Source organism: Equus przewalskii, chromosome 32, assembly GCF_037783145.1.
Source record: "Equus przewalskii isolate Varuska chromosome 32, EquPr2, whole genome shotgun sequence".
In the NCBI taxonomy this organism is placed as follows: Eukaryota; Metazoa; Chordata; class Mammalia; order Perissodactyla; family Equidae; genus Equus; species Equus przewalskii.
The window spans coordinates 20,272,161-20,298,253 of NC_091862.1; the positions used below are offsets into that span (position 1 = coordinate 20,272,161).

General features: G+C 36.1%; 1 protein-coding gene across 14 annotated transcripts in view; it reads right to left on the reverse strand.

Moving 5' to 3' along the window:
• GRM1 (glutamate metabotropic receptor 1) overlaps positions 1 to 26,093 on the reverse strand; it is a 498,985-nt gene that overhangs the window by 365,584 nt on the left and 107,308 nt on the right. For all 14 annotated transcript variants that reach the window (XM_008540785.2, XM_008540657.2, XM_070602717.1 and 11 more), the window contains exon 3: positions 20,679 to 20,928. In XM_008540785.2, the coding sequence (XP_008539007.2) occupies positions 20,679 to 20,928 (250 nt within the window). The remainder of the gene's footprint in view (positions 1 to 20,678; positions 20,929 to 26,093) is intronic.

Here is a 26,093-nt window from a genome sequence, read left to right on the forward strand (position 1 = left end):
AAGTAACAAAACTCCAAGTCAAGGAGGATGCAATTTAGAGGATTCTCACAGCATTCAGTGAGGTCCAATTCAGATAATCCACATACAGTTACCTGGAAAGCAGAGAAGACTGGAGGATTTCTCAATATTGTAACCAATAGAACAATAGGCTGTCTCAGAATGCAGGGAGTTTCCAACCATGCAAAAATAGACTGAACATGTTTAAAAAGTTGGAAAGAGAGTACTGCTTTGGAAGGGAAGTTGAATGAAATGACTTTTACATTTTCTTCTAATTCAAAGATTCTGTGACTGTAATCATCTCCCCCTCTGTCTCTTTTGAACTGATTTAAAACAAGATAGGCAGAAGCTAAGTGTCTAGGCTGAACCCAAGATGTATGATAATCCTGTTAAACGTTATCATCTGACAAGTGTTATTACATGCCTGAGGTGACCCATTTTAATATTGAATTCCCGGCTAAATCCAGCAGTGTTCCAGGTCCTGCATTTTACAATGCTTCAGGGTTCTCAATGGGGAGGAGACCTATTTAATTGTCCACTCCAACTGTGATTTACAGACTAAATGGCCTGATTATTGCCATACTTCCTGAGCTATATCTTTCCGATTTGAACTTTGTTCCTATTTTTACAGAAACCACAAAGAACTTATCAAAATGTAAATATTTATGGTATAAGCAAGAGACAGAAGTGATGGTAGTAATTGGAACTGCCAACATCAGGAGTCAGACTAAGGAGGGAAAACTGACTCAGGAGGGAAAAATACCTGAATTAGATAAGGTAACACCAAGCAATCACCCTAGGCACAAAAATTCTAGATGAAGATCATGGAATTACTTAAGAAAGGTACATAGAACAATTTTAAGACCATAACACATGGCATTAAAAAAAAACAAACATAGAGATCATCTAATTCAAGCCCTCTTTTTATAGATAGAAACTAATATTCAGGATTTATTTAAGGTCATTTAGCTGTATTCCCACCCAGGTCCTAGTAGCCTATTTAAGACCAGTAACCACCATTTTTACTTTTTATCAGCTAATAGTCATATCTCCTCTCTAGCCATCACTTCCTTTGACCCTCAACACAACCCTAAGAGCAGGGAAGTGAGACAGAAGATGACAGTCTTCTCCCAAAATCCATTCTCCCCTTCTTGCATAATAAGGGTTCCTAGTTGGACACATCACCAACCAAAAGAAAGAACAACCTTCTCAATCTCTCATGGAGCTAACTATGGCATTCTAGCAAAGTTCTTGTCAACAGGATGTGAGGAGAGTGATGGATGTATAGAACGCCAAGTCCTGTTCTTAAAGGAGCAAGGTGTCTGCTTTTCTCCTTTTCTTTTTCCTAGACTGAAACATGGATGGCACAGTGAGCCCTCTTGAACTCAGCAGATGAGAACAACATCAGAAGGAATGATGGAGCAACAAATCGGAAGTTACCCGAATATCCAGATTTCATGGAGTAGAGCTGCCCTCCTAGCCTTGAACTGCTTACCTCCATATTACTGTGTTAGTTTCATTTTTATTAACCCCAGCATATGTGACTTGTTTTATATCGTCAACCACCATGTCTCATTTTGGTCTAGAAAAAACAAAACAAAACAAAACAAAAAACCTGATATGAAAGCTGCAATGCTGGAAATGAGTTTAGCAAAGCTAAGAATAAGTTTTTCTGAGAATGGATCCTGCATGGATGAGCTAATATATTAAAGTTTAAAGCACATTTATGTAAAGTTTTGTCATGTATTTTATCTAAAAAGCAACAAGAAAAGGCAAGTAATTATTGCCATTAAAGTTTTGCCTGTTCTAATAGGACATGCAAATGAATGATTTTTTTTTTTGAAGTGCATTTCCAATTGAGATACTGTTGCATGTCCAGCTGTAACTGACTTGGGGGGTAACTGAGGAATGAAATTAACTAATTTCTTGCAATCAAGACAAATTCAAAAGAGAAAAAGTTTTATCCACGTGTAATTTGGAAATTCTACTAAAGAGAACTCTAGAAAACATATTTCAGAGAGAAATAATTTGCTGGAGGAAAAAAGTCACTCTAGCACAATCAAGCTTCTTGTCTTTCCCACTTATTAATGAAATAAATCTGTTTGCAAACCCTAGGTTGTAAAACATTATGATTTACCATAAAAGAATTTTTTAAGGTATATCCTATGAAAATGAGATGTAAGTGAAAAATTAAAGTTCACAGTAACAAAGCAGACCAATGATTTTTCATGCAATGTACAATCAGTTTGTTTTACTTTCAATGAAATGAGAACTTCTTGGATAAGTTATAGAAATGCTTGATATAACTTTGTACAACTTTTTGACTAAAACACCTGCCTGTTCTCAATCACTTTTCCTTTTCAATGATCTCTTTGCTTCTTTTATATCCCTATAATTCTTTTACTATCTGTTCTAAGAGCAATCTTTTATTTACTGTTCTTAACTATATTCTTTCCTTTTGCTTTTATTTAATAAATAGCTTCTGCTCAAAAATGATCACAAATTGATTATCAGTGTCAGTCATGCTGACCCAATATCCACCTCCTCTTCTCATCTGTTACTAGATTCAGACATTTAGTCCACAGCACATTTGTCAAAGGACGTACAAGAAGACAAAACTATTCACTTGCTAGTGGTTTGGGAGAAGGGAGAAATTGACAGCTTGTGCTAGAACGATATTTTGAGTCAATCTATGAATTTCCAAAATTCTGCTGTTATTCTGATCTCTAGCAATATGTTTCCTTCAGAGGCCAGGGAACAAAAATATATGAAGTGGTTATTATTTGCCAAGTGCTGTAGATATACTGGGAATATAATAGTAATCATGGCACAATGAACTTGTATTCAACAGTGATGAGTTAGGGATACACATCTCCTTTTTTTCTTCTCTTTTCTCACTTGAACACTGGCAGTTCTTTTAGGTTTTCTTCTTGATCTTGAACACCTGTATAACTTAAGGTGGTGACATAAGACATGTTTTGTTTAGTGAGCTGAAGCTATCATGGAGGCTCCATTATTCAGTGCCTCACACACTTCATTTCTCACCATTACTCTTTGGAGAATGTGTGGATTTTTTTGTTTTTTGGGGTTTTTTTAAGAGGTGGCAAGTTACATGTGAATGCTTCAAGTTTCCTAGCCTCCTTCTAAGCTCATTTTGCATTCACTGCAATCTCTTGCTAAAGTGCTTTTGTGATCCATACACACTACACATCTGTTTGTGTACCTGAGGTGTGTTATTGCAAATTATCCTTGGTTAATGGGCAATAAAAATAATGTCATCTTTTTCTTGGCTTAACTGCTTCTCAGCAGATGTTTTATTATAATTTTACATTTCATCACCCTATGGTTTTAAGGTGTGTTATCACATAGAGGTTATTTCTAGTTAGACTAGGATTATATATCTTCGGCCATGATAGCTAGAGCTAATTAGAAAGGTCTACTTTTAAAAATATTCACTGAAAGTGAGTTTTCACTCGAGTCAATTTTGCTTCAGGTCACATATTAGGGGGGAACTGTTTTCTTAGATCTCTATTTTATAGCTAAAGTTCATGGTGTTAAAAGAACAACCAGGCTGGGGGCTGGAAAGAATAAACCATAAAAAGCTAATAAAGGTCCTATAAAGAAAACCAATTGTAATAAAATTTAAATTTATGACATTTTAATGCTACAGTCAATTTTGGTTTAAAAAAATAAAAAATTAAAATTATTAAAGTTGTAAAGCCTGTAGGAGAAAAATAAAAGAAAAAAATGTTAGTTCCTTCTTACAATAGAAGGAGTAGAAAGGAATTCCACCAACTGATATGATGTCACACAACATGTATTTCACATTTATTCTCCCAAGGGTTCTAAGATTTAATTTGCTCTGTGAGTAAAGGCAAAACAAGTTCTATTTTCAAAAAGATAATACTCTAAGTATAACCTGTGATGTGAGACTCAGTGAAAACTATTTTTCTCTCCTGCATAATCAATAAAAATAGAGACCAAAGCTTAGTTTTGCCCTTTCATCATCATCAATGGAAATAAACTAATGTATAATTAGAAACTCTGGTACCTGATTTAAACAATAACAAAACTTAGTGAAACTCTTTTATGACTTGGTCCTATAATGTGAAAAACAGTTAAAATAGAATATCTGGATTAAATAATATGAGAAAGAAATAATACAAAATATAAATAACCTTTTATGGAGATTTATAACAACTCTTAAAAGATAAAGGAATAGAGAATAGGAAAATTGAGAGTTCTGAGTTCTAATTCTGGGCATGTGACCAACTCTGTACAATGAAAACAGTGGGCACATTTTCCTTCAATTATCTCTCATGTAAATGAATGAGCAGAATGTTTAATCTACTGATACTGTACTAAAACCACCCCTTTCCTTCTCCAAATGCTTAGCTGGGGTCACCAAGGTCATCTCTCTGCAAGCCCAGACAAGCACTGTCCTGCTTAGGGCAATCGGTGCATTTCTGGCAGTGGGGTCTAAAACTAGTCTTGCTGCCTTAGGTCCGGTTTGCTGTACCAGTGTTACCCCTGAGAACACAAGTGCACATGAGAGTGCTGGTTTTATTTTCTTCCATACACTCTATTCTCCCAATTTGTATAAATGGAATTCTCCAGTGGTTTATAATCTGGTACTCTATTTCCTATCTAAAAATAGATTACTAAGAGTCCATATGCCTGGGTTCTGACCACCACCTATTTCTTATAAATCTCTCTTCCAAGTCTCTGTAGTCAACTCCAACTTTCACTCTCATACCTCCAGTCCAGATTAGAATTCTTCCTTGGGTAGACTAACAGTTTTGAGTTAAAATCACAGGGCTGCTTTTTACTCACTTTCACCTTAAGCAGTGCCAGTGGATGATGGATGTAATGAAATAGTGGGAAAGTTGGTTTAGAGCAGATAGTCCTAAACATGAATACAGAAACACAGTGTCAGCATAGACATTTTGTCTCCAAATAAGAATGGCCTTTAAAAGAGGAAATTATTTTTTTTAAATACACAAAAAGATGTTCAAGTCAATATCAGCAGTGATTAATCATGTTGATAGTATTTATCCTTGATATGATATGATGAGAATGATAATTTATCTCTGTAGTCTTGCTCCCAAAAACCTATAACTCTAGCCAAATCAAAAGAGAAACCATCAGACAAATCCTAGTTGAAGAACATTCTACAAAATACCTGACCAGTATTTCTCAAAACTGTCGAGATCGTCACATTTAAGGAAAATCTGAGAAACTGTCTTCTTAGTCAAGAAGAGCCTAAGAAGAAGTGACAGCTAAATTTAATGTGGTATCCTAGAACCAAAAGTGGGTGTTAGGTGAAAACTAAGAAAGTCTGAATAAAATATGGGCTTTACTTAATGAAAATGTGTCAGTATTGATTCATTAATTGTAATAAAACGTACCATACTAATGTCAGATGTTAATAAGGGAAATTGAGTGCTGGGTTTATGGGAACTATCTGTACTATCTTAGCATTTTTCTGTAAATTTGTTCTAAAAGCAGCTAAACTATTCTAAAAAGGTGAAGTTTTTCAAAATAAGACACAACAGGGAAGAGTTCTGTAGGTCTATTATAAAAGTAAATTACCATCTGTAGACCTATAAGGAGCAATACTTACATGACTATTAGAAAGCAGTCTTTCACAGTTATTTTTCTTGGCTACAACTTAGCTTTCAAATGCATTTTTAAAAGCAAGGACTAGAAATGGCCAAGCTGAAATTGCAAAAGTGCATTTAATGAGAGACAGTGAAAAGAGTCCAATAAAGGCAAAGATGCCATGTAAATAATGATCACTGAGAAAGTAATGAAATTAATGTCATCAAAATATCACTCATAAGTTTTCCAGCTTAAAATAGTTGCAAATATGTCAATATCAGACTTGAATGTGATATAAAAATTCTGAAACATAAATTTAAGAACGTTAAACACATGAAAATATATACATTGAGCTTTATAGAAAATGACAGCCAGATTTTTTAAATACACGTTTAATAGTGTCCTAGAGGATAGAGTTGAAAGTTAACTTTTGTAAACTAGATTCAGAACATATCATGCAGAAAGAGAATGAAGAGAACCTAAAATTTTTCGGATTAAAAAGTGACTCAGCCTATTCTATTCTATTCTAGTCTAGCCTGCTGTGAGTTGTCAGAGAAAGTCACAGTGGGAATACATGTCAGTTCTTGTTACTCCGCCAGGTTGGGATTAGGAAATCATATTTTGGAACAATGGTCTAAAGGTCAGATATAAGGGCTCACTTACTTTGTGGCTTCCTTTCCTAGTGATGCATTAGGAAAATAACATACTTAAGTCCAAATACTTAATGCTTCAAGAAGAAAAGAAAGCTCAGACTGCATTCATTCAGTAATATAACTGAAACTTACAGCTATCATGTATTTGTTTAAGGACATGCAGGGGAATTCTGTTAAGCATTTAAATTCCATTATCTCCTTTCAAGGTTGCAATAGCCCTATGTGGAAGATTCTAGTATTCATGCCACTTTTTAGAAAGATTAAGGAACTTACTCAGGGTCTATTATCAATGAATGGGGAAGCAAGGGTTAGAATCCAGGTATTTCTGACTCTTATGGCTGTTAGTAAAAACTACTCTATTAGAATAATTATTTGATGTAACCTACTGGTTAATTTAGAGAAATAAGTTAGTTAAAAGATTTAATTATCTTTTCTAAGAATTTACCAAAGCAACTAATTTCTCTGTCATATAATAGATAAAATTTCCTTGTTGCTTAGGAAACATGAAAGAACTATAATATTTAATTCACCTTGAAGGGAAATGTACAGATTTTTTTCTTTCAAATATTTTTGAGTTGTTGATTCTACAGGAGATAGATCAACGGTTCTAAACCAAACTATTAGTAAGTCAAGATCTCTAAGTCCTCTCCCCATATAACCAGAGAAGCCCATGGGGAGACATTAAAACTATAATGTCAAAATGGAGGAAAGCCTATTGATCCATCAATTCTAAAAGAGAAATTACAACATATCATGACTTAAAATCCTGCAGACCAATAAAATTTCTAGTATGGTAACCTCTTCCGGTTCCTCATAAATCATATATATATACAGTTAAAGGATCCTCAGTGACTTTAGATAAACCTATTTTATTGTTGAACAGATAAGCACAATTGCAACATTTACTGAATATTTGATGTGTATCAGGTGCTAAACTGGACATATTTATTTAATACCAAGTATGTATTGAATGCCTACTAAGTTTCAGGTGCTGTTATAGGTGCACTACAGATTTAGCAATGAGCTAAACAAAACCCCTATCCTTATCGTGATTTTATTTCTCATTTAATCAACAAAATAACTTATGAGATGGACACTTTATTAGTACCATTATTTCTCTCCCTTTTACAAGTGAGGAAAGAGGATTAGAGTTTTTCCCAAAGCCACAATGTCATTACAACATAGAGATGTACATAAACCAAGTATTACAGTACGTTCTGTGAAATAAAACAGTATATTTTCAAGGCCTAATATAACCCATACCATCTTTAGGGAAGACATTAGGCTTTTCTTATCCCAATAGGAGGATATACCATTCATAAGTTATTTTTTTGTCACGGGAATTGTGCATGAAGACTTGAAAACTCCAGTGTGTGACTAACATCGAATTTCCAATGAATGAGAAGAGGATATTTGGGATTTATGAGATGAATTTTGCTTTTGTATTTATGTACATTGTATTGTTTTATTTTACTATTTATCATTTTGAAGGAAAGCCTACAAATCAAACCATCTTCTATAAAGTAAAACGTTCCTGTTTTAAATATACTGTTTCTCAAGGTCCTATGGATAATATAATAAATCCAGCCAGGAACATCATCTATATAGGTCTATCCAGACAAATGGTGACAGGTCTTCCTAAAGCTTTTTAAATGGATGAGATTTAGAGAAAAGTAGAGGTTGTCATAGGCGTCTGCTAAAAAATCTCAGAAAACTCAAGTGATAATGTCAGCAGAGGGTACTTGTGTTCCTTAATGGTGCCATTGTAAAAGTTTAACTGTGATTCCTGCTTTAACCTTATTAGCATAAGAGCTTTAAACACAAGACCATAGAATGATTAACAGTCAAATTCTTATTTAAAAAAATAGTGAATTATAAATGCAAGTCCTGTGGTTCTGTTTATGCTACTGTAACAGACAACCTCTAAGATAGACCTTCATTCTGGTATTCCTTCTCTTCTGAAATCCTCTCCCATTGAGTCACTGGACCTAGAGATATGCTTCTAATGAATAGAATATGGCAAAAGGAACAGGATATCATTTCCATGGTTAGGTTACAAATACACCATGACTACTTCCATCTCTTTCTCTATCTCTTTGCCACTGCTGGCTTGCTCTAGAGAAGCCACATGTCATGTGAGCTACCCATGCAGAGACCCACAGGGAAGAAAAGTATCTCCAGCAACCAGCTAGCAAGAACCTGAGACCTGGCAACAGAGAAGTGACTGAGTTTGGAAGTAGATTCTCCCCAAGTTGAACCTTGAGATAACAAGATCTTAGATAGATGAAAACTATTTGCATTTTACAAATCTTTCTTTACAGAAAGCCAGGGTCAGCAAACACCTTTCCTTCTTTACAGAAAACTCAAGATGCAAAGCCTTGGGAATACAAATATAAACATCTCTGATTTAATAACCTGAAACATAGTTAATGAACTCAGGGTTATCCTTTTGAAATTGTAAGCTTCACTAGGTGACTTCATAACAATCAATATAAATTTTTCCAATAGAACTTAGTGACCAAAATCATTAAATTGATTTAATGATTTTCAATATTTTATTTCTACTTTGTCAAAGCATGCAAGCAAGCTACACTTCTGTACTTTGTTACTGAGATCATTTTTGCAATTCCAGCTCCCTTGAGTTTTTAGGTAGGTTTGCAATTCCCAAGGCATTGACTAGAGAAAATTTTAATAACTATACAATGTGCTGTATTTGGTGAGCAAGAAAGGATAAATATACCTGTTTATCTCTTCATTAGAGAGGAATGCCAAACTTAAAAGCCCTTTAGGTCATGCTTCCTAATTGCTGTGTAGTGTTTCCACAAATCCCTCAAGCTGCATCTACATTTTGAAAAATTGCCTATGGTAATTTCTAGGGAATATATACATGCAGCAGGAAAATTACTTCTATGAAAAAAGTGTAAACATTACTAAAAGAAATGTTTGGAGCATGCTTTTTTTCAACTTGCAATGTTATCATAAAAATATGTAGAAACCAAACGCATGTATAAGGGATTTCAGATAAAAATCCAAATTCTCCCAAATATGTGAACACATCTGACATTTACTAAAACTAGAACTAGGACTCTGGGTGAGCATCTCAGAAAAAAATGTAAATTTCTTTTGTGCAATTGACAACCTTTCACAGAATATAGCTAAAATCCTGAAATAATCTACCCGTGAGAAGAGGTTATTTATTTTTACTCTCTAGAATAGTAAAAGCAGTGATTCTTAATTATTTTACTCTCCTTCAACATTGGATTGGAGAGATGGGACAGTGTTAGGATTGCCAAGCGTTAAGGTCTTTCCAGCAGAAAGAATCTTCACACTAGAACACCCCTCCCCCACAACTCTTTCACCTCCTGTGGTCAGAACAAACCAATGATTGGCCTCAAAAATTACTCATGCCCAAATTTAATTAAATCAGAATATGGAGAATTTATGCCCCCAAGCATTGTCTAAAACAATAGAGAAAGCAGTCAGTAATTAATGAAATCTAACTGTTGAGTGTGATAACAAATGAGATATACAGCTTAACAGAGAGATCAGAAAAAGAGACAATCAACAGAGCCTTGCTTAAACCACTGTCATCCCAGAGTGAGGATGCACACACCCATGGCTGCACCCTCTGAAGAGTGAAAGAAAACACTTCACACTAAAGAGAAATAGCCCTCACAAAACAGCCTAGTCCAGCCACAAAACTAGTGAAAACATAAACAACAAAAAAATGCCCCAGAGTGGGGAGAGAGGAATCAGTACCCAGAGTTGCTACAATACGTTACCTAAAATGTGAGGTTTTCAACAAAAAATTGTGACATATTCAAAGAAACAGAAAAATTTGACTCACATTCATAAAATAAGCAGGCAACAAAAACTCCCTGGGAAAGGGAGCAGATGTCAGCTTCAAAGTCTCTGTTAAAAATATGTTCAAAGAACTAAGAAAACCATGCTTAAAGAAGTAGAGGAGGATATGATAACAAGGACTGAAATTGATATTTTATAATATCAATATAATATCAATAAAGAAACAGAAGTTATAGAGAGGAATCAAAAGGATATTTGGAGTTGAAAAGTACAGTAAACAAAATGTAGGAGGGCTCAATTGTAGTTTGAACTGGCAGAAGAAAGAATAAGTGAACTTGAAGGTAGGTCAATAGAGATTGTGCAATCCAGAGCAGAGATATAAAATAGAATTTTAAAAAAAGAACAGAGCCTCAGAAATGTGAGACACCTTTAAGAATACCAATATACATATAATGGGAGTATCAGGAGGCAGGGAGAAAGAAAAAACATTCAAAGAAATAATGTCTTAAATTTTCCAAATTTACTGAAAAACTTTTATCTAAACATGCAAGAATGAACTCCAAGCAAGAAAAATACAAAAATATCCAAACTCGACCACATAATAGCAAAAATGGGGGAAGCCAAGATAAAGAGAAAAATCTTGAAAGCATCAAGAGAAAAACAACTCGTCACACATAGTTGAACCAATAGGATTAAGAAATGATCTTTTATGAGAAATAGTGGTAGCCAAAAGGCAGTTGGATGACATAAAGTGCTGAAATAAAAGCTGTCAACAAAGAATCTTATATCCAGCAGAACTATTTTTCAAAATTGAAAGAGAAATAAAGATATTCCCAGATAGATAAACAGTGAATGAGTTTATTCATGGCAGATCCACCCTACAAAAAAATAAAATAAAATACTAAAGGAAGTTCTTCAGGATGAAAGAAAGTTTCCTCAGATGGAAATTCAAATATACACACACACACGTACACACACACACACACACACACACACACACTCACACACAGTATAGGTAAGGGTAGGTTTTTAATTATGGAAAACAGTATAAACGCATATTTCTTCTTTTTCCCTACACTTGAATGATTTAAAAAGCAACTGTCTAAACCAATATGCATGTAATTATATTTGGGGGCCTCTAACACATAAAAATGCAATATGTTTGCCAACAGCACAAAGGTGGTGAGTGGGAGCAAAGTTGTATTTGGTGTATAAATGACACCAGATGGTAGCTTGAATCCACAGAGAAAAATGTAGAGAGTCAGAAATGGTAAATAAGATGGTAAATATAAAGAACTCTATGAATATGTACTTACTCTTCTTTCTTTCATTAGTTTCTTTAGTAGACATAACTTGTAAAGTAATAATTGTAACAATTGCTTTTTAACATATTTAGATGTTGGATTTTTAAAATATATAGATTTAATGTGTAACAATAATAGCACAAAAAGAAGAAAGTAGGAATGGAGCCATATAAGAGTAGCATTTGTATATCTCTCTAGAATTGTTAGCATAAATTTGAAGTGGATTCTGATAAGTTAAGATTTATATGGTAAGCTGGTAAGCACTGGAAGAACCACTAAGGAAAAAATGGTTTTTTCCTGAAGGAGATTAGCCCTGAGCTAACATCTGTTGCCAATATTCCTGGGGGTTTTTTGCTGAGGAAGATTAACCCTGGGAAATAACTTTTTTTAAACATAGTGAAAAAATTATTAAAGGAGGAATAGAGGAACAAAAATACGTGAAACATGTGGAAAGTAAAATGTAAAATGCAAGGTGTAACTCCAATTATATCAATAGTCACAATATATGTGAAAGGATTAAACAATATAATCAAAAGGTACAGACTGTAAGACCAGATTTTAAAAGGCAAGACCCAAATACATCTCTGCAGGAGACACATTTTGGATACAAACATACAAACATGTTGAAAGTGAAAGAATGGAAAAAGATATATCATGTAAACAGCAATCATAAAAGGCTAGAGTATTTATGGTTAGCTGAGTATGAGTAGGTATACTCATATCAGGAAAATGTAAGCTTTGAAACAAAAAGAGCCACTAGATATGAAGGAGAACATTTTCTAATAATAAAAGAGTTGATCCATCAGGATGATATAACTGTTATAAACATATATACACCTAGCAACAGAAAGTCAAAATATGTGAAGCAAAAACTGAGTTAAAGGGAGAAACAGACAATTCAACAATAATAGCTGGAGATGTCAATATCCCATTTTTCATAATGGATAGAACGCCTAGACAGAATATCAATAGGAAATGGGACATTTAACAGCACTGTGAATAAGCTAGACCTAAGAGGCATCTATAGGACTCTCAAACCAACAACAGAAGAATACGTATTCTCAAGTACGCTTGGAATATACTTCAGGATAGATCACATACTAGGCAATAAAACAAGCCTCAATAAATTTAAAAAGAATAAAGTCACACAAAGAATGTTCTCAATTACAATGAAATGAAATTGGAAATTAACAATAGAAATAAATTTGGGAAAATAATGATATGTAGAAATTAAGCAACACAATACTAAATAACCAAGGGGTTAAAAAGAAGTCAGAAGAGAAAACAGAAAATACTTTGAGACAAATGAAAAAGATATATCAGAGCTTATGAGATGAAGCTAACATAGTGCTTAGAGGGAAATGTATAGCTATATACACCTATGTTTAAAAAAATAATCTCAAATCAATAATCTAACCTTCCACCTTAAGACCCTGGATAAAGAAGAGCAAACTGAAACCAATGCAAGCAGAAGGAAGGAAATAATAAGGATTGGAGTTGACTTTAATGGAATACAGAATAGGAAAAACAAAAAAGAAAAATCAAGGAATCCAAAAGTTGGTCCTATGGAGAGAGAAAAAATAAATCAACAAATCTTTAGCTAAACTGATCAACAAAAAAGTAGAGAAGACTCTAATTTTTAAAATCAGCATGAAAAAGGGAACATTACTACCAACCTTACAGAAATGAAAAGGATTATAAAGGAATATTATAAACAACTGCATGTCAACAAATTAGACAACTTAGATCAAAGGGACAAATTCCTAGAAAGATAAAAACTGACTCAAGAAGAAACAGACAATCTGAATATACCCATAAGAAATAAAGAGATTGAACTAGTAATAAAAAAACAATTACCCAAAAGAAAAGCCCAGGGACATATGGCTTTCATGGTAAATTTAAGAAAAGATTTAAAGAAGAACTAATACCAGTTCTTCACAAACTCTTCCAAAAAATAAAAAAGGTGGAAACACTCATTCTATGAGTCTAATATTGCCCAGATACCAAAATCAGACAAAGGTAACAGAAGGAAAGAAAACTACATGCACACATTTTTCATAAATGTAAGGACAAATATGTTCAACAAATACTAGTAAATTATACTCAGCAACACATAAAAAGCAATATAAACCATGACTGAGTGGGATTTAGCCCATAAATGAAAGGTCAGTTTAACATTCAAAAATCAATTAACTTAATATAACATATCAATAAAGGACAAAAGTCACATGATCAACTCAATAGATACAGAAAAACCATTAACAAAATCCAACGTGGTATAATACACAAGAAACTACGAATAGAAGGAAAATTCCTCAATCTGACAAAGGACATCTACAGAAACAAATACATAATACTTAATGGCAAAAAAAAGACTGACTGCTTTCCCAGAAAGATAAAGAACAAGATAAAATGTTCACTCTTGGTGTTTCTAGTCAATATTTTAATTATATGGGTAATTATAGAAGACAATTTTTCTCATCTTTGATTTCTTGAATAGATAATTGACCACTTAAGCAAAAGTAATAACAACATATTTTGAATTTTATAATAGAATTAGAAGTAAAATATATGATAACAGTATAACTCAGGTCAGAAGAGAGAAATGGAAGTATATTGCTATAAAGTTCTTATACTATATGTGATCTGGTGTAATATTCTTGGAAGATCAACTATTTATAAAATAATAAAGAATCATAGCTAGTAATTCAAAGGTAAAGATAAAAAGGCATGGTAAAAATATTCAATTAGAGGCTGGCCCCACGGCCGTTTGGTTAAAGTTCCATGCGCTCTACTTCGGCAGCCCGGATTTGTGGATTCAAATCCTGGGCATGGACCTACTGCACTCGTCAGCCATGTTGTGGAGGCATCCCACATGCAAAAGAAAAGACGAAGATTGGCATAGATGTTAGCTCAGAGCTACTCTTCCTCAAGCAAAAAAAATATATATATATTCAATTAATCTAAAATAAGGCAGGGAGAGAACACAAACACAAACTGGGCTAAATCATAATGACCTCCTTTTCATCCATTCAAATTGAACCAGTGCCTTATAGATACCGAAGGCACCCGACATCCTTTCCTTCTGCTGTCTCCATGACAGCAGTCTTTCAGTTTTCAGATGTCCATTATCTGAAACATGGAAATAGGACGGATAAATCATTACTAAGTTTAATGCAAATCAGCCACTTTATTGTGGAAATCCTGAGCATTTCTGTAGCTGAGATCTATGCTCAAAATACCTGTCAATAGCCTATAAATAATGTTTATTCTCCAGAGTACTCTAAACTAAATCCCCTCGCCTTCCCTAGCACACATTTCTCACAGTCTTTTTCTAACAGTGTAATCTTCCACCAAGTTCTCATTAATCTGCCTTGGAGCAGGAGTGTTTTAAAGAAAGGATGGCCTGTAGCAGGTTAGTGATCATTTTCTGCCCTTGGGAACCCAGAGAAGGCCAGGTTACGCATGTATGCATCGTGACCGTTACACATCAAAAAATGCTCATCAGCTTTGCCAGCCTCTTGATTATAATCCATTTGGGGGGATGTCACACTTCACTGAAAGTTACTTTATAACACATAACCTTTGCAATTTTGCCTGAAGGCTGCAAACTTTAGATGTTTTTCCACATAATGGAAAGATGAGATCTAAAATTGCTCATTTTTCATTAAAAAAATACATTTGTGAAACATAACACCATGGTATATCATCTTGTGTTTCAAGGGTATAGAGGTCACTTTCTCAAATACGTGTTTAGGCTCTGGAGAAAAAGACAAAAAACATTACATTGTAAAAACTTAGTATTTCCTTTTTTAAAAATGAAACTGTAGACTTTTTTCCAGATAAAGCAATTGCTCCATTCCAACCATTTTTTTTACTATGTGCTTAATGTTGTTTGTAGTCCTTTCAACTCAAAAATCATGGTATTAGCATTTTCACGGATCATGTTTTAGATGGGGGGGGAGGATTTCTCTGCAGTAGCAGATAATGGAAAGTGGGTCTAGTGGGTGACAAGATAACAGAGTTGAGACAGATGATAGGTAAAACAGCACATGCCAATAAGGGATAGGCATTTGAAATGTAAAGACCATATACTTATAATTTCATTGTCTGGATAAAGTAGGGAGAGGAGACAAAATGGAAGGTTATCAACCTTATTATCTTTATTGGATGTTTATTTTGTACAGTGGAGAATTTTATCTTTAGGAAAGCAGAGGTCCCCACAAGGGAGCTACCATTGACACTCAGCTATGGTTTAACAGGCACTTAGGCCTTTTGTGATTAGACAAATACAACAACCTGAGAGGGAGGGAAATATTGGTTCTAATTTTGCAGATGAATTCTAGAAGTAGAGGCTGATTGAATAACATCAACTCTTACCACAGCAGGTAAAACCTACTGATCCTGGAGTATGAAAGGGAAATCAAGACGACACAATGAAGCCACTTGCTCTCTCCATGACCTTCCAAGTTTCCGGCATAGTTATTGAATATTTATCACATCAAAACACTGTACTAGGCATGATGGGGAAATAAACAAGTATATAAAACCTGGCTCCTATCGTTGAGGAGATTACAAGTCGATATTTACATATCTATATGATGTTATGGTATAGTAGTAAACTTGAATCTTGTCACCACCATTTATTAAATTTAGGAATTTGGGGTAATTGTTTAACTTTATCTTTCAAATCAATCTTTCAAGGTTGTTATTAGGACTGGAGATATCATATATTAATAGCCTAGTACATACCAAACCCTCAATAAACGATAACTTTTATTATGTGTTCATACACATAAACTATGCTCACCTTCACTTTCTTAAAATAAAATATAGAATTAGAACAAGTCCATCAGTCTACTCTTAGAATTTTAATGATTATAACTTAGGATTTCACAGAAATATCACCCGCTTATTCCAAATTGGCTTCTACATAAGTAGAGTTCCATAGATACAGACTGGTGTGCAAATGGAGAATGATATTGTGGAGTCTTATGTTAAGATAAAAAATGATTTTCTTAAGGGGCCAGCCCGGTGGCGCAGCGGTTAAGTGCACATGTTGCGCTTCCGTGGCCTGGGGTTCGCCAGTTTGGACCCCGGGTGAGGACATGGCACCGCTTGGCATGCAATGCTGTGGTAGGCATCCCACATATAAAGTAGAGAAGGATGGGCATGGATGTTAGCTCAGGGCCAGTCTTCTTCAGCAAAAAGAGGAGGACTGGCAGCAGTTAACTCAGGGCTAATCTTCCTCAAAATAATAATAATAATAATTTTCTTGAAAAGAATGGCCCCTTTATTGAATTATCATATAAAACATCTGATACTAGGAGAGAAATAAAAAGGATTCAAAGAGAGAAAAATTAGAAATGCGAAACAATTTTCTCATGGAAATACTTCAGCTGATTTTCCCAAAGAAAGTGAATGTAAATAATGAAATAGGTCTCCAGAAGAGAGAGTAAACTGAAAGGAACTGAGCGTAATGCTGATATCTCTTAAACAAAACAACCATCATTTGACATGCAATGTAACTTGGTGATTAAGAACATGGATTCTGAAGTCAAATTGCCTGGGTTCAAATCCCACCTCTGGCACTGTAGCATTTTTTGACAAGTTCTTTATTTGTCTATACATCAAAATGGAATGACATTAGTACCTACCTCATCATATTGTTATAATAATTAACTGAGTTATTGTATACAAAGTGCTTAGAACAATGCCTGGCATATAGTAAATCCTAAATAAATGTTATCATCATCATCATCACTATCATCATTAAAATTATAATTCCAGACATGGTGAGCACAATTCTGAGAAGCATCGCAAAAGAGGCAATTTCACAGAGCTGAGAAGAAAGGATTCTTTTGACTGTGGTTAGTTAACTTATTTGGTGAGAATTCTATGCCAATTTGTCCAAAGGCAAAGGTTTGATTTTCCTGTGGGTCTCTTGGCTACATTCCATCACCATAGATTAAGACACTGACCAGCTGTATTCAATGAATTTTCCTGGTTTTAACAAGATGACCGGTGAGAAAATGTAAATTAGTTAATCCAAATTCATGAATAACTTTAGAAAACATGACTCTATAAATACATTCCTATTGATCATAGCTTAGTCATATAGTCTTAATATATTATAAATTCTAGGATTGGAAAAATATTTAAAGATGATCTGGAGCCAAGTCATTAATTTTTGCAGGAAAAAAATAGACTCAGAGACCAAACAATGATAAACAAGATCACATGATTACTTCAAGGCAAAGCTAGAACTCTTAGCCCATGTTTTGTTTTGTTTTGTTTTTCCATTACCCTACATTCATTAAATATAGAATTTCTTTTATTATCTCTGAGAACTTCCTACTTAAAAATTCTATTTCTGTCATTATAGTTTATTATTCCATTATGAAGAACTCAGTCCCAGTAACAGAATGTGAGACTTTGAAGGCCCTGTTGGAAAGGCCTTAGAAGGCCATTTTTGTCAGAAAAATTTGAAGCCAATTTTAAGTATTGAGTGTGTAAGGTAAGGAGTGACATTACCTGACAAACTTTTAAAAGATCTCTTTGCCTTTATAATAGATGGTGGGGAGGAGCAAGGATCAATTAGGAGGTTATTGCAATAACCCAAGTGAGAGATGATTGTGGCTTGGGCCAGGATAACAGCAATGAGAATGGCAATAGGTTCTCAAAGTCTGGATATGTTTCGATGGCAGCACCAATAACATTTCCTTCTACGTTGGATGTGAAGTATGAGAGAAAACGAGAAGTCACAGAGGCAAGGGAATATAAATCTTCATTCAGGAAGTTCTAATTTTTTTTAACTAAATCTTTCTCTGCAATCTACAGCATGACTTATTTATCATCACCTCTATGAAAAGAGGTCCATCTAAATGCCCTCTTGTGAATCTGGCAGCAGCCAGAATCATACCAAGTACTGTGAAACTAAACAATGCCTCCTGACCTCAAAGGAGTTTATCATTTGGTAGATGAAACTCCCTTTAAACAAGAGGGAGATATATTTGACAGCATTACAAATATAAAATATGTGAATATAAGAAACTTGATGTTAAACTAGAACCCTTCTGGACAAGTCTGCTGAAATGAGGGAACCAAGCCCACCAAAGGTCCACTTGGGGTAGAATTCATCCTACAGGAAGAGGGACAACCAAGATCTGATGGGCAGGCTAATTCTAGGCATGGTGTAGTGTTACTACTTGGCTTTGTCTCATGCTCGGCTCCCTATGGACTCTCATCTCTCCCAGGGAAGGGAGAGAGCTGTGAACAAAGAACGAAAAAAGGCTGTGTTCCCAAAATCCTCTAAGATATGAGAGTAAAAGCCAATACTACTCTGATAGAAACTCAGAGAATGTAGCCCAGAAAAGCAAAGAAGCACCAAGTGTAGCATAGCTTTGGCATCTCAAGGGCTCCATTCATCATTGGAAGTAACCATTGGTACAGGGTGCAATGTCCTTAGAAGCTCATGTGTTCATTGTGATGATAGTTCCCTGGGTCATGTCAGTGGAACCCAGCAGAGGTGAGAAAGAGAGGAATAAAACAGGCAGATATCACCTGTAGCTGACCTCTTCTCGAGCAATCACATGTGAGACAGAAATACTTGTATGAGCTCAGCTGCATTATTAGCAGGTAAGCAAGAGCCAGGGACATAATTTCACATGACCATCCTTGTCCAGCTTTTAAGTTATGATGATGAAATGAGTTCTTTACACTCCAGGTATTCACTGCAGCATTTGTATAATTATAATTCATAATTAGACAGTCTGTATACCCCTAAAACTCACATATTTGCCACATCTGTTCAAGATCTCCAGAATCCAGGTAGAGAGTTTCTTCAGGGATATTAAAAAGAATAAATTCTGCAAAACAGACTATTGCTGTTTTGAAGATGGTAAACTTGAGAATATTTTTAAACAAGCACCCTTCATGAAAGCAGTCATTTTACAAAATCAAGTAAAGGACTGAGTATCTGTAGGCCATCTGTCCTGGTGCATAGATTAAGAACCTTCTTACGTATAACACTTCAACCATGCTACTCACATCCTTTTCACTCACAGAGGAAATAATACTCCTCTTTAAATACTCCTTCTTAAAAGACTTGCTTTCTTAAGTGACTCCACAAAACTCCATCATGCTGAAGAAGCCAAAATGACACTTCACGGCAGTGTGCCAATTGTACCTAAATTCAATAGTTTTCTTAATCTTGAATTACACTTTGACCTTGACTCTATACTTCCTTATGTCTAGAGAGTATTTCTTTGTTTCGTTATTCATTCAGTTGTATTTCTATCCTACTTTCTTCTCAAAAGTCTTTGAAGTGTCCTGTGCCTTTAGTTCCAGAAGATGGTGAGATTAGTCTTACTACTATTGTAGTCATTCCCACAAGAGCAATGACAGAAAGGAAAGGTTCAGTGAGGATGTCCACACTCCTACTACTCAGTGTCCTAGAAAAGAGGGTCAGTGGTTGAGGCATTTCAACAAGTGAGATACAATTGTACTCGAGCCAGTAGAGGAGATTGGAGGAGAAAAAGGGATCTGGAAGATGAGTGTGACAGAATCGGACACCAGTGGAGGCTTTCATCCAAGTAAACTCAGTAAGTTCCTTGGAAAAATGTAACAGTTCCTTTATACAATATCAGAAGATGGTAAATTAAACAAGATACTTATTAGGTCAAAAACCCTATGAAAAATACAATGATATGGAAAATCTATTCCCACACAAGTACATATGATCTGGAAAGAAGAGCAGAGATTTTGGAACCCACCACTTGCAGTTCCATAAATCACGTGCTGAAAGCCTGACGATTAGCCATCCCATAAGTCTAAGAGATTATCAAGTTCCAAAGAGCGGCAGCATATTTTCGTTTGTGTTGAGCCAGCCCTTTAAATTTCAAATCTTAATATATATTTCCATCTTCACTGCTGCCCTCCATCCACCAATACCCCGTTAAGATTTCTATGCTTAAGAAGTATGAGACAAGCATTTGTGTGGTTGGGGGTTGGGGTAGTTGGAAGGGATGGGAAGCAAATGAAAAATGTAATTCTCCAGGACGAAACATTCCAGCGACAATTTCTCACCTTTTTCTGAAATAGTCTCCTCATCTTGTCATTGACTGCTCTGCTCTTCTCTATCAAAACAAATGACAATAGCCCCTCTCTCAAAGAGATCCAGAATTAATGTTCAGCCCAGCAGAGCACATCTCACCCCCTTCGGAGTCAGGAAGTCCAGTTTTGTGAGAGCAAGCATGTGTGTGTGTGTGTCTGTGTGTGTCTGATGGGGAAGGAGACAGAGAGAGAGAGAGAGATTTACCTTCCGATGAGTGAGAACTCGCCCACCACGCCAAGGCGCCTCATGGCGCTCAGGAGGCCTCGGACGGTCATGCCTTCACAGAAGCAGACCACCACTCTGGCCTTGGGAAGCCGCTCTCGGAGCTTGCGCAGGAGTCGGTCAAAGCTCTTCTCCCCAGCATTGCTGTAGATTTTGTCTGAATGGGCGATGCAGAGGCCTTCCTGGGCAGCCAGCTCTTTGAAAGCATCCATTCCGCTCTCCCCATAATTCCCTGTCCAGAAACAATCAGCAGATGTTCAAGACAACCTGGCAGCAGCAGCACTTAACACAATGGAATAAGGACACATTAGTCACAGGGAATGGAGAGGACAGACTTGCCAAATAATTTGTAAGTAGGGACTGAAGGAAATTCTGGATGGATTAGAGAGAGTCATCAGATGATCAAATCTGTGATAATAATGAGAAACTAACTAGGGCGCCCACAGTGAAACAAGTTTTGAGAAATGAAGGACTGCTGCCCTATTTACAAGCGTGATTAATAATGGCTGTCCCAGGTTTTAGCAATGTGGGAGAGATCAGCATACTGGGGTAGGAGGTCAACCAGCACAATGAGAAGGCCAGGTCATTTGAGGGCTTGCTTCAGCGGGCTGCCTGGTTAAGATGCAGAAGCTGATGGTGATGGCAAGCCCTGCAACACTTCCATCAACAGTGAGTGAGCAAAGCAGATGGAACACCTGGCCAGGCCAGGATAAGCAAACAAAGAACAGCTACAGGGCTTAGTGAAATCCACTAACCTCTGATGAAGTAATGGGATTATGGGAGATTTGGCCTTATCTTTTGATTTTTATTATAATATCATTCTTATAGTAAAATACGCTTTAAAAAATAAGAACTCATAGAAATCAGTGAACTAAATCACATATCCCGTTGTGCCAGTTCCCCACCTCTCTGCTTCACTGATGACGTTAGCCCCCACTTCAGTGCTGTCTATACCACTACTCCTTTCCCTGAGTTTGGGGATTTTGATACCCATGTAGATGATCCAATATCACCTTCGCAGTTTCTCAACCCCCTCCATCCAATGATATTCCTGTCACCCACCTACATCCATGGTCACACTTTTGACCTTGTTATCACAAATGTTTCTAATAACTCTGAATGTGGATGTCAAACATTTCAGTCTCCGTTTATCCTCTCGTACTTTTCAAGCTTGTAAATTCTTTTACCCCCACTCCAGCATTTCTTCAACCTCACAAAAAACTCAAATCCATTCACCTCCCTATTTTTCTTTCCAACCTCCCTCTCATTTGCCTCTTAGCCCAGCTTAGCTCTCGCAGCCTATCCTCATAGTCACTCCCTTGCAAATCCTTTAACTCCCTTGTGTTTTTCTGACAAAATTCTAATGCTAGTTGAAACCAACTATTCACCTGTTCCATGTCCACCCCTGAGCACCTAAGCATGGCTGGAAAAAACTCACTACCTTGATGACTGATTTTATTGAAAATTCATGAGCATACATACCAAAAGGAGAACTCGATAATGCAAGGAAATTATACTACTTCTCCCATGTAAATGAATTTTCCAAGTCTCTAACATGATTATCCTTGCTCTTCTCGCCTCAAATCTCCAAACTACTGACCCCACCTCTGAACACCATCTCAGCTTGGATCTTCATTTCATATTTCAATCAGAACACAGAAAAGAACCAGACAAAAACTAATTCAGCCACACATCACAACATCTATGAAGCTTTCTTCACTGATACTCATTTTCTCTAACATCCATCCAGTTGCAAATTTGAAGTGTTTCTGCTTCAGGATAGAGCCAATTCCTGCTCATGAATACTAGGTTCCATCACTTTTTGTCTATTCAAGGACATGCTCCTGCAATTGTCCCCTCCTTTTATAAAATCAATTTCGCTCTTCTAATGATGTCAATAAAAAAAATCCTTGGATTCTTTGTCCCACTTGAGTTCCTACCTCATTCACTCCTCCCTCCTGTTCACAGCAATAATAGCTGCCTAGGTTAACGTGTTTGCTTCACCATCTTCCATTCTCTCCTTTTTCATTCATTCTCATAACCTTAGAATCTTCTCTTGACAAGGTCACCAATGATTTCCCTGTTGCCATATTTCATGATCTCTTCTGTGTCTTCGTCTTTGTCAACCACTCATCTGCATTCAACACTTGGCCACACCCTCCTTGAAACATTTGATCCTCTCAGTTTCTGTGACACAATGCTCTCATGGTATCCTCACCATTGACTAACTAGTCCTCAATGTATTTGCTAGACTTTCTTTCCATGCTCAACCTCTAAATATTGTCATGCCAGGTCCCAGTCCTGGGAAACTTTCTCTTCATCCATACTCCCACTCTAGGTACATTCATTCAGTCATATTCCTTCAAACACCATTTGAATATCATGATTGAATCCCAAATACAGATCTTCAGACTGGACTGCCCTTTGGAGCAAAAGATTAGAATGTTCAATTGCCTACCTGACATATCCACTTATAGACAGTTCAAGCTTAATATATCTGAAATAGAATTTTTCCCCCTCTACCTTGCAAATAGGCTCATTCCCGACACCTCCTATTAGGAAATAATACCATTACACACCAAGTTGCTCAATAACAAGATTTAGGAACTGTTTTGGTTTCTACCTTTCTCTCATATTTCCAGATCCATTCCTGTAGATTCTATTTCTAAAATGCTCCTAAACCAATCTCTTTCCTCTGTTTCCATCTCTGCCACCCTAAGCCAAGTGTCTTAGGTCAGGTTCCCTAAAAACGCCTGAGATAGAGATTCTTGTTCAAGCTATTTATTGAGGAGAGGAGCAAGAGAATCAGGGAAGGACAGGAGAGGAATGCTAAGCAGGAATGTCATCTCGGCTAGAGATTAGCTTCAGTCTGACTCCCCAAAGGAACTGCTAGAGCACAAATTGTACCACAGAGTTGGCCCCACCTTTAGACAAGGGGACCCGCTCATCAATCAGTCATTGGCCAAGATCTGTGAGAGGGGAGAGGCTGTGTAGTCTCCCAGGAAGGGGTCAGCTAGAATTTATGAATGCCTTCTTTCAGAGGAGCTTGGTGATTGATGCACAAGCCAGGTATACAGCATCTGAGCAGGCCACTGACAGCATCTTCTACCCCAAGTAACTATCAGTTCTTGCCTAGACAACTGCCCTAGCCTCCTCATTGGTCTCCTTGCTTCCAGTCTTGTTCCCAATGATTCATTCCACACCTAGCAAACAGAGTGATCTGTTAAGGTATGAATCAGATTATATCACTCCTCTGCAGAAAGCTCCAGTTGTTTCCCAACATACTTGGAATGACACCAAGACTCCTTCCCCTGAACTACCAGGCTGTACATGGGCTGAGCCTTCCAATTTCTCCAAACCCATCTCTGCCCACTTCTCCTCCCTCACCTTCTCCAGCCCCATCACCTTATTTCTCCCCCTGGAATACCCTGAACTCACTCATGCCTCTGGATCAGCTGTTTCCATCACCTGAAAAGATGCTCTTCTACAGATGTTCTGTCAATCTTGTCTTAATATAAATATCAGCTCCTCCAAAAAGTCTTTCGTGATCAGTTAGTTTGAAAGACCCTCCCAGTAAATCTTGACCAAGTCCTTTGAATTTATCTTAGTACATATACCTGATATTTTTTCTTGTTTGTTTTTCTCTTCCTCCTAGAATCTGAGCTCCATGAGAACACCTGTTTATGATTTGTTCAATGATGTACCCTTAGTACTTCTAATCGTTCTAGACACTAAATGCACAGTAAAAGTGCATTTGTTATAACAGCCCAACAGAGAAAGGGTCAAAGTTTATAAATAAGCAATTTAAACAAAATAAGTAAAAGTGGGTAACAAGCATGTGAAAAAATCACGGAATTTCATTAATTATCAAGAGCATGCAATTAAAACCAGATACTGTTACTGTTTTTTCATATATTAGGTTGCCAGAATTTCAAAGATGAATAATATTCAGTGTTGGCAAGATACAAATAAATTCACATTTGGTGAAAGCAGTTCAAACTTTTGGTGGACAACTTGGCAGTGTTTTTCAAAATGTTTCAAGATAAATATCACATAAATACAGCAATAGTTAAGTCAAAATAATTTTAAAAGAATGATATTATTCAAAAAAGGACTGAGGACTTAAATCTCAACATCTATACAATTTCCATGGACACTGTAATGAAACCTAAGAGGATTTTCCTATATTTTTGAAAGAAAGCTTTCTTGTTTCTTTTTTCATAAGATTGAATTATCAATTAATGTATTTGTCTTTTAATTTAACCAGCTTTAATGGCCTAATCCTTGTCCAGTTAAGCCCAAATGGAATAATTAACAAGTCACAAAATCCTCAGCTCCATGGACTGTGGAAACGCATCATGGATCAGACAAGAGGGATCGACTGACTATAAGGGAGAAAACTGCAGCTGGCAAGTGAATGCTCACCTGTCTGCAGAAGAGGGTATGAGGAAGGAAGTCAGATGCTGCCTTCTCACAACTAATGCAGATTCGGGAATCTACAAGGTGCATAGACATCACCAGCCAACTCTCTCAGCAAAAGGCACTGCCAATCTGTCAGAAAATGGTCTTGCAAGGGGAATAACTTTACTGATGAGGAACCCACTCTTGGACTTCAATCACAGAAAACTATTTTATTCCTTTATCAAAATGCATGCAGATTAAATGAACAAGAATGTTCTTCTCATTCAAATAAGAAAAGCCTTATTTTTTAAATCTAGTAAAAGCCTTAGACATATTCTGTCCAAACTCTTCAGGTTATAGACAAGGAAATTGAGGCACAGAGAGGAGAAATGGCTCGCCAATGGGCATGAAGCTTGTTTGCATTAAAACTGAAGCAACTCTACATGACTTGACTCTTGTGTTACTCCTTATTTCTCTTAATAGCAAAAAGCAATTAAATGTGTATGTTTTCATAACCCAAATTAATGTCTTCACAGATCAAATGGTTTCATGAAATATTTGTCCCAACTTCTTTATTCGTATTTTCTTGTTCAAATAGCAATTCTTCGTTATACAAATTGATAGAGAGCTGAGAGTCATGTGTTGGATCATGTTTAAACTGCCCATTTCTCTCACAATGCATAAAAGACCCCTAAATGGTATATAAATTTCCATGAGGGTAGCTCTCAACAAAGGAATAACAACAATAATAACTTGTATTTTTATAAATCTTTATACTTTAAAACTTGCATTCATAAACATTATCTTATTTGACTCTTGCAACAGCCCTGTTGCACTCATTATACTGATAATAGTACTAGACACAAAGGACATAGAAAGTGAGGAGAAAACAGTCTCCAGGAAGCTAAAAATCATCTGATTGTCATTTAGTAGCAACAGAACTAATGACATGACAAGGGTGAGTATAAGTATCTAATAGAGGTGCTATGTGTTAGG